At 34.4% G+C, this 13,208-nt stretch overlaps 2 protein-coding genes across 2 annotated transcripts; both read left to right on the plus strand.

The window, feature by feature from the left end:
- Positions 1–223: 223 nt before the first annotated feature.
- Positions 224–1,586, plus strand: LOC146955637 (uncharacterized). Its single transcript, XM_085712175.1, has one exon. It carries the CDS (start codon positions 224–226, stop codon positions 1,538–1,540), a length of 1,317 nt encoding a protein of 438 aa, XP_085568301.1. The 3' UTR covers positions 1,541–1,586.
- A 6,296-nt stretch (positions 1,587–7,882) lies between these two features.
- LOC146955638 (uncharacterized) lies at positions 7,883–9,245 on the plus strand. The gene has a single exon (XM_085712285.1). It carries the CDS (start codon positions 7,883–7,885, stop codon positions 9,197–9,199), a length of 1,317 nt encoding a protein of 438 aa, XP_085568411.1. The 3' UTR covers positions 9,200–9,245.
- The last annotated feature ends 3,963 nt before the right edge of the window (positions 9,246–13,208 follow it).

Here is a 13,208-nt window from a genome sequence, read left to right on the forward strand (position 1 = left end):
ATCTCTAAATTTCAGAGTGATTTACTTAATCAAAAGTTTTTGCTTAGGATTGATTGTAGTTCGGCAAAACCTATTATTGAAAAAGATGTTAAAAATCTTGTAGCAAAACAAATCTTTGCTAATTGGCAAGCTCAATTATCTGCATTTGAATTTGATATTCAATATATTAAGGGAGAAAATAATTCTCTTGCTGATTTTTTAACCCGTGAATTTTTACAGGGATATGACAACCCCTTATAGGGGAAGAGGAGGCCGTGGCCAATATGGTCGTGGAAACCAAGGGAGCAATAATATGTTGCCCCAAGAACCAATGACTAGCAATGTTCCTATAATTGGGAATTGGTCAGTGGTCCAATATAGAAAAAATTTTTCTAATATGAAAAAAGAGAAAGATGAAGCATCTTCATCCTCTTCTGCTAAAGGTAAGACAATATCTTACAAACAAGCTACTCAAGAAGAGTCGCCTCAAGAGTATTTTGAAAACCCTATTACAGAAACCATTATGTATATTGATGATGAAGATCTTTCACTAAATAATAGTGATGGTTGGTCTATTAAAGACAGATATTTAGACTCTAGATGCTATCCAGGAATGGCTGGAAAATCTAGACCTCACCTTGAAATGCTTCTGATCGGATCAGGATCAGTTACTATCACTCATAATCACCATAACGGTAATACCAAAGACTTTATAAGTTTTTCAAAATGTCACATTAATAAGATTTTACTCCCTAAAGATTGGGGAATCAACCCCAACAATGAAAAGGCTATTATAGATAGTCAAAACAATTCTATCAATTTCAATTATTGGGACTATGTCAATGCTTTCACCCAAATGTTTTATTACCAAAATCCCAAGAACAAACATTCTTGGTTTTTCTCTATTAATCCTGAAGTTGTGGAAAAATCTATTCCAAACTGGTTCTTTTCATGGTGGCAAAAATTTGGCCCATCCTTAGAGATTTTACCTGAAGAAATACAAAATTTGTATACATCCTGGTGCAATACCAGTCCTTTAATTGAAAAGGTTGCATCCAGCAAACTTATTACAGGACAATGTCCTTGTCTTTTTTTCTGTAAATTCCAAATCCCATGGATTTGGAGGTGGAATATCACTATCTCTAAAGACAGGTTCAATGTTCCCATTCTCCAAAGAAATTTCTTTTATAAATTTTGGACTAATATGAGTCCAGACGACCTTAAAAACATAATTGATAAAATTAAGGCTTCTGTTGTATCTGATAAGGCCAAAAGTGTTAAAACCACCAACACTCAAAACTTCTCTATGAATGAAGTAAAGACTTATTTTCAGAGGAAATATCCTCAAGAAACTAATGATCAAATTAAGGTCCGAGTTCTTGATTTCATGAAAGACCAGTTTTTCTGTTCTTTCCCCGAAGACAATATGTCAGTCTCTTCAAAAGGGTCCAAAGACATTGATGAAGATGAAGATGTGTTAGCTGGTGAATCTCAACCAGATCCAACGATGGAAGATATTTGGGACTCAATGATTGAGATCGTTGCAAGCAAAGCCAAATAATTTCCTCCGCAATTATCTCAAGGAATCTTTCAGAAGACAATATGTCTCTTTCAAGCTTTTGCTTTAGTCGTTATCAACTTTAGCTTTAGCTTTTTCTTTTGCTTTTCTTTTGACAATTTTGTTAAAGCTGTTTGTCGTGTTGTTTTTATTGTTTAAGTGACGATGGGGCCCAATGAGCACCCGGCTTTAAGCAATAATTTCGTTTGTCGTTTGTTTTTGGCTACCGAATGTTTAGGTCGCCTTTTACTGGTTCAAATAGTGAACTTCTTTTCCTATATATAGGAAGTTTGTTTTTCTTTGGAGGCACGCTTTGCTTCCGCCTTGTAATCTTTTCTCAGTTTATACATAAAATCTTTTTACTTTGTGTAATATCTTGCACCTTTAATCTATATACCTGAGCATCAAGAGCAACTTTTGGTATCATCGCCTTTCCATTTTGGATCCAGGTACCTCTTCTACCCAACTCTAATTGAATGACAATTAGAGGCTAAACTGTTGTTATGACTTAGTTTTTAACTTAGTATTTATAAGTATTAACACATTGTCATGATCATAATAACTTTTATTTTAAACATAAAAGAGTTTTGGGACGGATCTGGTGATTCTTGTTTCAGACAAAAATCTCGTTTTTTTTTCCCGGGAGGGAGTGAGAGATGCTTGATGTCTGTTTCGATGAGAATTTTTGTCAGATTACTGCGTTCGATGTCTCGTTGAGAGCTTTGCTCTTCTATCCCTGCGGGTTGATAGGTTTAGAGACTTTTATAAAAGTTTTTTAAGTTCAAACTATCTGGTATTATGATCATGAGAAAGTTAGGATACTTTGCTTTACTTTGTTATTTAACTACGTCATAACACTGTTCGCCCTTTGTTTTCTTCATGGAAGAACCAGATCAAAATGATCTTACCACCAATCAAGAATTGGTCGAATTCCCAAACAATTTGGAAAACTTAAACAAATGGGTAATACCCTCGGTACCTAAAAAAGAAATTTATAATTTTGGGATGTTTGACTTTAAGTCTAGAATGGCTGTTAAGACCATTGAACAAAATGTTAGAATCTCAAAAGATTCTCAAGATATATTTATGTTATGTAAAAAGGATTTAGAATCCTTTAAAGAGTATAAATATATACATGTTGGGTTAATACAAATTGCTATTAGACCTTTAACTCTGCTTGGCTTAAACACCAGTATAATGGCATACGTTAGAGATGGCAGATGCAATAATTTTAAAGAATCTTTAGCTGCTGTTATTGAGTCCAGTTTATGTCATGGACCAGTCTATTTTGATATAGCCCCTAATTTAAGTCTATCCTTGTCTGATAAACATTTGTTCGAGGCTTTACAAATGAATATTCATACTAATGGCTATGATTTTAAAACTGGAAGTCAAATTATGACTGTTTGTTACAGGATATATTTTAAGGTTTTAAATACCCTTAATCCTAAGGCTAGACAAATAAGTCATCCCGGAACCACTACTTTGGTTAATACTAATTTATTGACCTCTAAGGTAGCCACCAACCGACTTATAAGATGGGACGAATTAGATTTCCCTGATAATTGGAATCTTCCTCGTATCGTTAACCCGGAACCTATCATGAATAGAAATGTTGAACAAATTGTTCAAACTACTGATGGAGACGTTGAAATTCGTTTTAATCCTCAGAGAATTTGCAAAATACCAAGAAGTATATCTTCCAGATATTCTTCCAACAATTTTTATTCTGTTCCCAGTAATATTTCTAGGAAATCCTTCTCAGAAGCTTCAACATCTAAAACTAAAGATGAGTCTGAAACTGTCGAACACATAATTATGAGCGACAACAAAATTCCTTTTGGAGTTTATGAGGCTAATAATAGTCAAAAAGAAGGTAAAACTTCCCCAACCCCATCAGACTTTTAATGGACCTTACGCCTAATAGTCTTTGGAGGAAATTCATAAATGATGAATTTATGATGGAAAAATACTCTGATTTTCGTAAATGGTTTTTCAGAGAAATCCCAGATTGGGAAAGAGAAAAAATTAAAAATGATTATTATAAACATCTTGGCATAACTCAAGAGTTCATCAGATTTGTTGAATGGTTTATAACATATTTTCTCAGTCAAACTGAAAAAGAAATTTGTACTCTAAAATCCAGATCTTGGAATATTATTGGACGTAACGATCCCATTCAATCCCCGTTTCCTCCGGAAGAAAGTTTAACGTTGGGAACTAACGTTGAAGCTGTTGCGTATTCGCACACTAGCATAGGATCCAAGGTAGGGAATACCCTTAATAGCCTTAATGAGTTAAACTCCATAATCAAAGCTCAAAATTTTTCTAATGCTTATCTTACTCGAATAGGAGACCAGCTGTTATCTTTAGATAGAGATATCGCTTTTTTAAAATTTTTGGTTGAGAAAAATATACACAATCAAGAAGTTATTATTAATCATTTAAAAAAAAAGGATATTCCTTCAACATCAACATCGGAGTCAAAAGGTTTTTATGACCAAATTAGTGAATCTCCTATTGTTCAGCCTCCCACTAAAATTGAGAATTTCAAAATTGATGATAATTCGAATGAATTTTTGAATACGCTGCAAGAAAAACTTAAGAAATTAAACCTTAATGTTATTTCCAAAGATGAAGATTCTAATAGCGAATCTGAGAGTAAAGATGTTGATGAACTTGCTAATATGTTCAATGACTCTAGTCTTAATGAAAAGACTGAAATTAATACGGTTTATACTAAAAGAGGAGTTGATAAAATCTATTACGATAGACCCTCGCCACATGATTTACTTTTTGAAGAAAATGATGACATTATCCAAACCTCGTACTCGGGTAGATCCATTTATGAATGGAATATTGACGGTCTTAATGATAGACAAATTGTTACTGTCATTCAAAAAATGCTCATGTATTCTACTATTTGTAAACAACAAGGTAATACCGATAGAAATATTGCTAGTTTTATAACCGTGGGTTTTGTCGGTCAACTTAGAGGATGGTGGGATGCGTATCTCACAGCTGCCCAAAGAGAAGAAATTCTTTCTCATAAAAAAATTGTTAAAGATGAAGCCACAGGATCTGTGACTAATACTAACGAAGAAGACGCAGTTTATACTTTAAGTCTTTCTATAATAAACAATTTTGTTGGTACCAGAATACCTGTTGGAGAGCGTATTTGCACTCTTTTACAAAATTTACGTTGTCCTTCTTTAACACATTTTAGATGGTATAAAGATACCTTTTTATCCAGAGTTTTCATGATTGAAGACCCTAATAGTAATCATTGGAAAGCCAAATTTGTTGATGGTTTACCTCATCTTTTTGCCGAAAAAGTTAGGCAATCTTTAAGAAATAAAAATGATGGGATAAATATAAATTACCCAAATCTTACTTATGGTCAAATTTCTAATACTTGTATTCAAGAAGGCCTTTCTTTGTGTAATGACATAAAGTTAAAAAATCAACTTAAGAAGCAAAAATTGACCGAAAAACACCAATTAGGGGAATTTTGTGAACAATTTGCCTTTGATTTAGGAAAACCTACTGGGGATAAAAAGAGTAAGAAGAAAATTAGTTCTTCTAATGATACTTCTCAAATTAAGAGAAAGAAATCTCATAAGTCTTCTAATAAGAGAAAACATAGAGAAAATTTCTCTAAAGAAAAAACTAGGGAAAGTTTTCCCAGCACTAAAAATAAAAGGAAAGCTGGTAAGTTTTCAAAAAATATTACTTGCCATAAATGTGGCAAAAGTGGTCATTATGCCACTCAATGCTGGACTAAGAAACAACTTAATGATATTGAAGATGATAACCTTCGTTCTCAATTAGAGAAAGTCCTATTTAAATATTCTGATAATGAATCAGAAGATAACAATGAAGTTATAAATCAAATTAATGATTCCACCACTAATGACGATTCTGATAATAGTTCGGAGTCAGACTGTCCCTGCAATGAGGAGATAGACTATTGGAAAAATATAGTAGAAATGAATGGTTTAAATGTTCTAACTGAAGAACATGATGAAGCTCTTAAAGCCATTGATAATATTTCAGATAATAATCTAAAGAGAAAAATGTTAGAATTTCTTATCAAAGATGGTTCTAATAAGGATAGAGGACCTCAAATTATTGAGGCACCTTATAATATTAGTGAAGTCTTATCTAGATTTCGCGAAACTAATATTAAGGAAACACCTATCTCTACTAATGATTTGAGAAGAGAAATTAATCTTCTAAAGGGAGAAATATCTCAGATAAAAAGAGATAATAATATATTATCTCAGCGAATTTCTAAATTAGAAACTTTAAAAATTGAGGAGATTATTCAGGACATTCCCAAAATTGAAAATTCTAATTCTCCTACTTCCGGAGAAAAATCTGAAAATACTTTTTTAACTACTCTTCAAAGAGTTACTTCACAAAAGTGGTTTATAAAAATTACTTTAGTGATTAACAAAGAGTATGTTCTAAAAAATGAAATTGCTTTGGTTGATAGTGGCGCAGACTTGAACTGCATTCAGGAAGGAATTATTCCTACAAAATATTTTTCTAAAACTACTCAATCTCTAACCCAAGCGGGAGGAGATAAACTTCAAGTTAATTATAAACTTTCTAATACTTATATTTGCAATCAAAATATTTGTTTACCAACTAATTTTATTTTGGTAAAAAATTTAACTCATAGAGTTATATTAGGAACCCCCTTTTTGCATAATATTATGCCCATCAAAAATATTGATCAAAGAGGAATTACTACTTTAATTGATAATCAAGAAATTACTTTTGAATTTATTACCAATCCTCATACTAGGATGCTTAATGAAGTTAAGGATATACTTAACAAAAAAGAAAAACAAATATGTTTTCTTAAAGAAGAAATTAGTCTTCGCAATATTGATAATCAACTTAAGAAAGTTGAGATACAAAGACAGATTAAGTCTTTAGAGATTCAATTCAATAATGAAGTCTGTAACGATTTTCCTAATGCTTTTTGGAATAGAAAGAAACATATTGTTTCTTTACCCTATATTGATGACTTTAATGAAAGACAAATTCCTACTAAGGCTAGACCGGCTCAAATGAATAATGCCTATCAAGATGTATGTAGAAAAGAGATCCAATCTCTTCTTGACAAAGGATTAATTAGAAAATCTAAATCTCCTTGGAGTTGTACTGCGTTTTATGTTGATAATGCAGCTGAAAAGGAACGTGGTGTTCCTAGGCTTGTTATTAATTATAAACCTCTTAATAAGGTTTTAAAATGGATTAGGTATCCTATTCCTAACAAGAAAGATTTACTTGACAGATTAGCAACTGCTGCTATATTTTCAAAATTTGATATGAAATCTGGTTATTGGCAGATTCAAGTTAAAGAATCTGACAGATATAAAACTGCCTTCACAGTTCCTTTTGGTCAATTTGAATGGTTGGTTATGGCTTTTGGTTTAAAAAACGCGCCATCAGAATTTCAAAAAATTATGAATGATATTTTTGAGTCATACTCAGAATTTATTATTGTTTACATTGATGATGTTTTAGTCTTTTCTAAAACTATAGATCAGCATGTTAAACATTTAAAGATATTTAAAGAAGTGGTCAAAAGAAGTGGGCTTGTTGTCTCTGCGCCCAAGATGAAATTATTCCAGACTAAAATTAGATTTCTGGGTCATACAATTGATAAGGGAACTATTATCCCTATTGATAGAAGTATTGAATTTGCTTCTAAATTTCCAGATATTATTTTGGATAAAACCCAATTACAAAGATTTTTAGGAAGTCTTAATTATGTGTCTGACTACTATGAGTATTTGTCTAAAGATACAGCCATTTTGTACAATAGACTAAAATCCAAACCTAAGCCCTGGACGGACGAACATACTCATGCTGTTTGTAGGATTAAGAGTAAAGTCAAAAATTTGCCTTGCCTTTCTCTAGCCAATCCTAATTATTTCAAAATTGTTGAAACTGATGCTTCCAATTTGGGTTATGGAGGGATCCTTAAACAAGTTAACCCTACTTCCAATAAAGAAGTATTAGTTAGATTTACTTCAGGAAAATGGAATCCTACCCAATCCAAGTATTCCACGGTTAAGAAAGAAATGCTTTCTATCATAAAATGTATCTCTAAATTTCAGAGTGATTTACTTAATCAAAAGTTTTTGCTTAGGATTGATTGTAGTTCGGCAAAACCTATTATTGAAAAAGATGTTAAAAATCTTGTAGCAAAACAAATCTTTGCTAATTGGCAAGCTCAATTATCTGCATTTGAATTTGATATTCAATATATTAAGGGAGAAAATAATTCTCTTGCTGATTTTTTAACCCGTGAATTTTTACAGGGATATGACAACCCCTTATAGGGGAAGAGGAGGCCGTGGCCAATATGGTCGTGGAAACCAAGGGAGCAATAATATGTTGCCCCAAGAACCAATGACTAGCAATGTTCCTATAATTGGGAATTGGTCAGTGGTCCAATATAGAAAAAATTTTTCTAATATGAAAAAAGAGAAAGATGAAGCATCTTCATCCTCTTCTGCTAAAGGTAAGACAATATCTTACAAACAAGCTACTCAAGAAGAGTCGCCTCAAGAGTATTTTGAAAACCCTATTACAGAAACCATTATGTATATTGATGATGAAGATCTTTCACTAAATAATAGTGATGGTTGGTCTATTAAAGACAGATATTTAGACTCTAGATGCTATCCAGGAATGGCTGGAAAATCTAGACCTCACCTTGAAATGCTTCTGATCGGATCAGGATCAGTTACTATCACTCATAATCACCATAACGGTAATACCAAAGACTTTATAAGTTTTTCAAAATGTCACATTAATAAGATTTTACTCCCTAAAGATTGGGGAATCAACCCCAACAATGAAAAGGCTATTATAGATAGTCAAAACAATTCTATCAATTTCAATTATTGGGACTATGTCAATGCTTTCACCCAAATGTTTTATTACCAAAATCCCAAGAACAAACATTCTTGGTTTTTCTCTATTAATCCTGAAGTTGTGGAAAAATCTATTCCAAACTGGTTCTTTTCATGGTGGCAAAAATTTGGCCCATCCTTAGAGATTTTACCTGAAGAAATACAAAATTTGTATACATCCTGGTGCAATACCAGTCCTTTAATTAAAAAGGTTGCATCCAGCAAACTTATTACAGGACAATGTCCTTGTCTTTTTTTCTGTAAATTCCAAATCCCATGGATTTGGAGGTGGAATATCACTATCTCTAAAGACAGGTTCAATGTTCCCATTCTCCAAAGAAATTTCTTTTATAAATTTTGGACTAATATGAGTCCAGACGACCTTAAAAACATAATTGATAAAATTAAGGCTTCTGTTGTATCTGATAAGGCCAAAAGTGTTAAAACCACCAACACTCAAAACTTCTCTATGAATGAAGTAAAGACTTATTTTCAGAGGAAATATCCTCAAGAAACTAATGATCAAATTAAGGTCCGAGTTCTTGATTTCATGAAAGACCAGTTTTTCTGTTCTTTCCCCGAAGACAATATGTCAGTCTCTTCAAAAGGGTCCAAAGACATTGATGAAGATGAAGATGTGTTAGCTGGTGAATCTCAACCAGATCCAACGATGGAAGATATTTGGGACTCAATGATTGAGATCGTTGCAAGCAAAGCCAAATAATTTCCTCCGCAATTATCTCAAGGAATCTTTCAGAAGACAATATGTCTCTTTCAAGCTTTTGCTTTAGTCGTTATCAACTTTAGCTTTAGCTTTTTCTTTTGCTTTTCTTTTGACAATTTTGTTAAAGCTGTTTGTCGTGTTGTTTTTATTGTTTAAGTGACGATGGGGCCCAATGAGCACCCGGCTTTAAGCAATAATTTCGTTTGTCGTTTGTTTTTGGCTACCGAATGTTTAGGTCGCCTTTTACTGGTTCAAATAGTGAACTTCTTTTCCTATATATAGGAAGTTTGTTTTTCTTTGGAGGCACGCTTTGCTTCCGCCTTGTAATCTTTTCTCAGTTTATACATAAAATCTTTTTACTTTGTGTAATATCTTGCACCTTTAATCTATATACCTGAGCATCAAGATCAACTTATATATATATATATATATATATATATATATATATATATATATATATAAAGAGTAAACCATCAAATTGGTGCATATCTTTGTACCAAATTCTCAAATTGGTCCCTGACTCTATTAATAACTCAAAATGGTCGTTGTCTTTGTCAAACGCTTCTCAGTTTGGTCAATGACTCTATTAGTTGTTTTGTATTTTGAGTGTTAATTGCTTCATGTCATTTGGATATTATTTAGTGGTTATTGACATAATGCCTTTTAGATCTTATTTGGTACATTAATGATTTAAAATACAAAACAACTAATAGAGTCGAGGACCCATCTGAGAAAAGTTAGACAAAGACAATGACCATTTTGAATTATTGATAGAGTCATGAACCAATTTAAGAATTTTGTATAAAGGCAGAGACCAATTTAATGATTTACTCATGTATAAAACTTATAGAATTCTTTAAAAAAATATAACATATAGTAGAAGAATTCCTTTTACATATAGAAGAATATTGAAAACGAAATCACGTCAGCACAAAAACCAATTGGTGGATTCTCTTTGTTTGAATGACAGTGAGACAGAGAAAAATCTGTTGCATTATTGAGAAATAGCCGTAAAATCAATTTTTAAGTGATGAAAATTGGATAAATATCCTTTTTTTTTTTTTTTAAGTGTAACAATTCTTTTAATGCCATGACATTGAAGCTCTTGGAGGATTAAAGTATGGTGAGTTAACACAAGGAGAGTTAAAACGGGAAGTAAGGAAGAAAAATGTAGACATTTTTTATCGTGAGAAATCAAAGACAAATTTATAATTTTACTAATACTAATTTTTTTTTATAATTGAGTAGTTATAACGATTCTTTAATATATTAAAATTACAAAATAATTATTGATTGTTTACTCTATTAGTCAAAATATATGATATTTAAATGGGAAATTAGTCACTTTAGTCCCTGAATAGGAAATGAGTCGTCACTTTAGTCCCTGAATGCAGATAAATTGCAAATAGTCCCTGAATGTAGACTCTGTTAGTCAATTTAGTCCCTGAATGCAGACTCCGTTAGTCAATTTAGTCCCTGCATGTAGACTCCGTTAGTCACTTTAGTCCCTGAAATTGACCAACAGAGTCTACATTCAGGGACTGTTCTACAATTTCTCTGCATTCAGAGACTAAAGTGACTACCCCTTTCCTATTGAGTGACTAAAGTGACTTGTTGTGAAAGTGACTCAAAATTGGAGTTTGGAGGCCAAAATTGATGTTTGCTGAAAGTACAAATCGGTGGCCGATTTGGAAAATCGGTGGCCGATTTTGGCTGCCTTTTGGGAGGCTTTCTGTTCGGGAAAAATCGGTGGCCGATTTGGAAAATCGGTGGCCGATTTCGCGTGCTGTTATTTTTTCAGAAACGTATTTTTGGGCCAGATTTGTTACAATTTTATGGGAGTTTCTTTTACTATAAATATAGGCCTTGTATCAGACTATTTTGAGAGAGATAGAGGGGGCTGAAACAAGGGTTTAGAAATCAAACTAGGGTTTGTATAGAGTTTGTCTCTTGGCAACAAACTAGGGTTTGAAGGTTGATTCACCTTGGGAAACACTATTAGGATTGAGTCTCTTGGTTACGGGAAGAGGCTGGGATTTGGGTAGAATTAGGCGGGAGACTTATTCTTGTAACCCATTGAAATCTCTTTTGTAACGTTACTCATCATATAGTGGAACGGAGGGCTGCTCTCTCCCCCAGACTAGGTCAATTTGGACCGAACTGGGTAAACAGATTCTTTTGTGTTCTCTCTGCTTTTCTCTCGCTGTTTTTCTACTTTTGCTTGTTTAATTGCAATTCACTTTGATATTGGTTGCTTAATTATCCCCTTGCTCCACACATCAAGTTTGTTATTGGTGTGTTTTCTCATCGAATCCGCAACAATTGGCGCCCACCGTGGGGCAAAGGTCAAAGGATAATCAAGTATCATGGGTTCAAAGTGGGATATTGAGAAGTTTACCGGAGATAACGATTTTGGGTTATGGAAGGTAAAGATGGAAGCGGTGTTGATACAGCAAAAGTGTGAGAAAGCTTTGAAGGGTGAAGGTTCGTTACCGGTCACCATGACACGAGCGGAGAAGACCGAGATGGTGGACAAGGCCAGGAGTGCCATTGTCTTGTGCCTCGGAGATAAAGTTTTGAGAGAAGTAGCAAAGGAACCAACCGCGGCATCGATGTGGGCAAAGATGGAATCTTTGTATATGACAAAGTCTTTGGCTCATCGGCAATTCCTAAAGCAACAACTCTACTCATTCAAGATGGTGGAGTCAAAGGCCATCATGGAGCAACTTACGGAGTTCAACAAAATCCTTGATGACTTGGAGAATATTGAGGTGAATCTTGAGGATGAAGATAAAGCTATACTCTTGTTGTGTGCTCTACCTAGATCTTTTGAATCGTTTAAAGATACCATGCTCTATGGAAAAGAAGGCACTGTTACCTTGGAAGAAGTTCAAGCGGCTTTGAGAACCAAGGAGTTGACTAAGTCGAAGGACTTGAGAGTTGATGAAAACGGGGAAGGCTTAAGTGTTTCAAGAGGGAATGGTGGAGGTAGAGGTAACCGGGGAAAGAGTAGTAACAAGACAAAGTTTAAATGCTTTAAGTGTAACAAGATGGGTCACTTCAAGAAGGATTGTCCGGAGATTGGTAATTCCGTACAAATTGTCTCTGAGGGTTATGAGGATGCAGGTGCTTTGATGGTGTGCTGTTTGGAGGATGAAGGTGATGTTTCTCACCTTGGGGGTGATGCCTGGTAGAGCGGTGATCGTCTGGAGAGACGTTAAACACTCAACATCAGCCTGGAGAGGCGGTGGTAAGAATACTCATGATCTACCGGTTGAGGTGGAGGTTCAAGGAAGACATAGTGGGATGTACTCATTTGCTAGTTGAGAGGTTGGAAGCTCAGCTTTAGGTGGAGTTGAACACACCGGGAGTGGTACGACTATGGAGGACCTTGGGTGATATGCTCTAGTGGTGAGCAATGGTTTTCTTCATGAAGACGGAAGGCATTCCGGAGGTTGAAGAATGTATAGCACGGCTTGTGGAATTACCCTAAAAGTCCAAGGGTGATTGGATGCAAGGTGATCTTCAAGGAAGCGGGAGATGTCTCGTATTGAAGAGGTATGGTGTAGTCTTGTAGAACTACCTGAAATTCCTAGTGTAGTTTGGATACAAGGATCTTCGAGAAGGCGGAAGACATTCCGATGGCTGAAGAGGTTAAGGTGTGTACTTGTGGAACTACCTAAAATTCCTTGAGTAGTTTGGACACAAGGATCTTCAAAGGGGCGGAAGGCATTCCGATGATTGAAGAGATTAAGGTGTAAACTTGTGGAGCTACTCGGCGTAGTGGGAAGCAAGGGAAAGAGCAGCAAGGTGTTGATGTTAAATGGGCATCATCACTAATTTGGAGTCAAGGTGGAGATTGTTGTGAAAGTGACTCAAAATTGGAGTTTGGAGGCCAAAATTGATGTTTGCTGAAAGTACAAATCGGTGGCCGATTTGGAAAATCGGTGGCCGATTTTGGCTGCCTTTTGGGAGGCTTTCTGTTCGGGAAAAATCGGTGGCCGATTTG

This window comes from Medicago sativa, chromosome 1, assembly GCF_051527215.1.
Source record: "Medicago sativa cultivar Bolivia chromosome 1, Bolivia_mono, whole genome shotgun sequence".
In the NCBI taxonomy this organism is placed as follows: Eukaryota; Viridiplantae; Streptophyta; class Magnoliopsida; order Fabales; family Fabaceae; genus Medicago; species Medicago sativa.

Bases quoted from the DNA above. Each gene is read 5' to 3' on its own strand.
- LOC146955637 (XM_085712175.1), top strand. From the start codon at position 224: ATGACAACCCCTTATAGGGGAAGAGGAGGCCGTGGCCAATATGGTCGT.
- LOC146955638 (XM_085712285.1), top strand. From the start codon at position 7,883: ATGACAACCCCTTATAGGGGAAGAGGAGGCCGTGGCCAATATGGTCGT.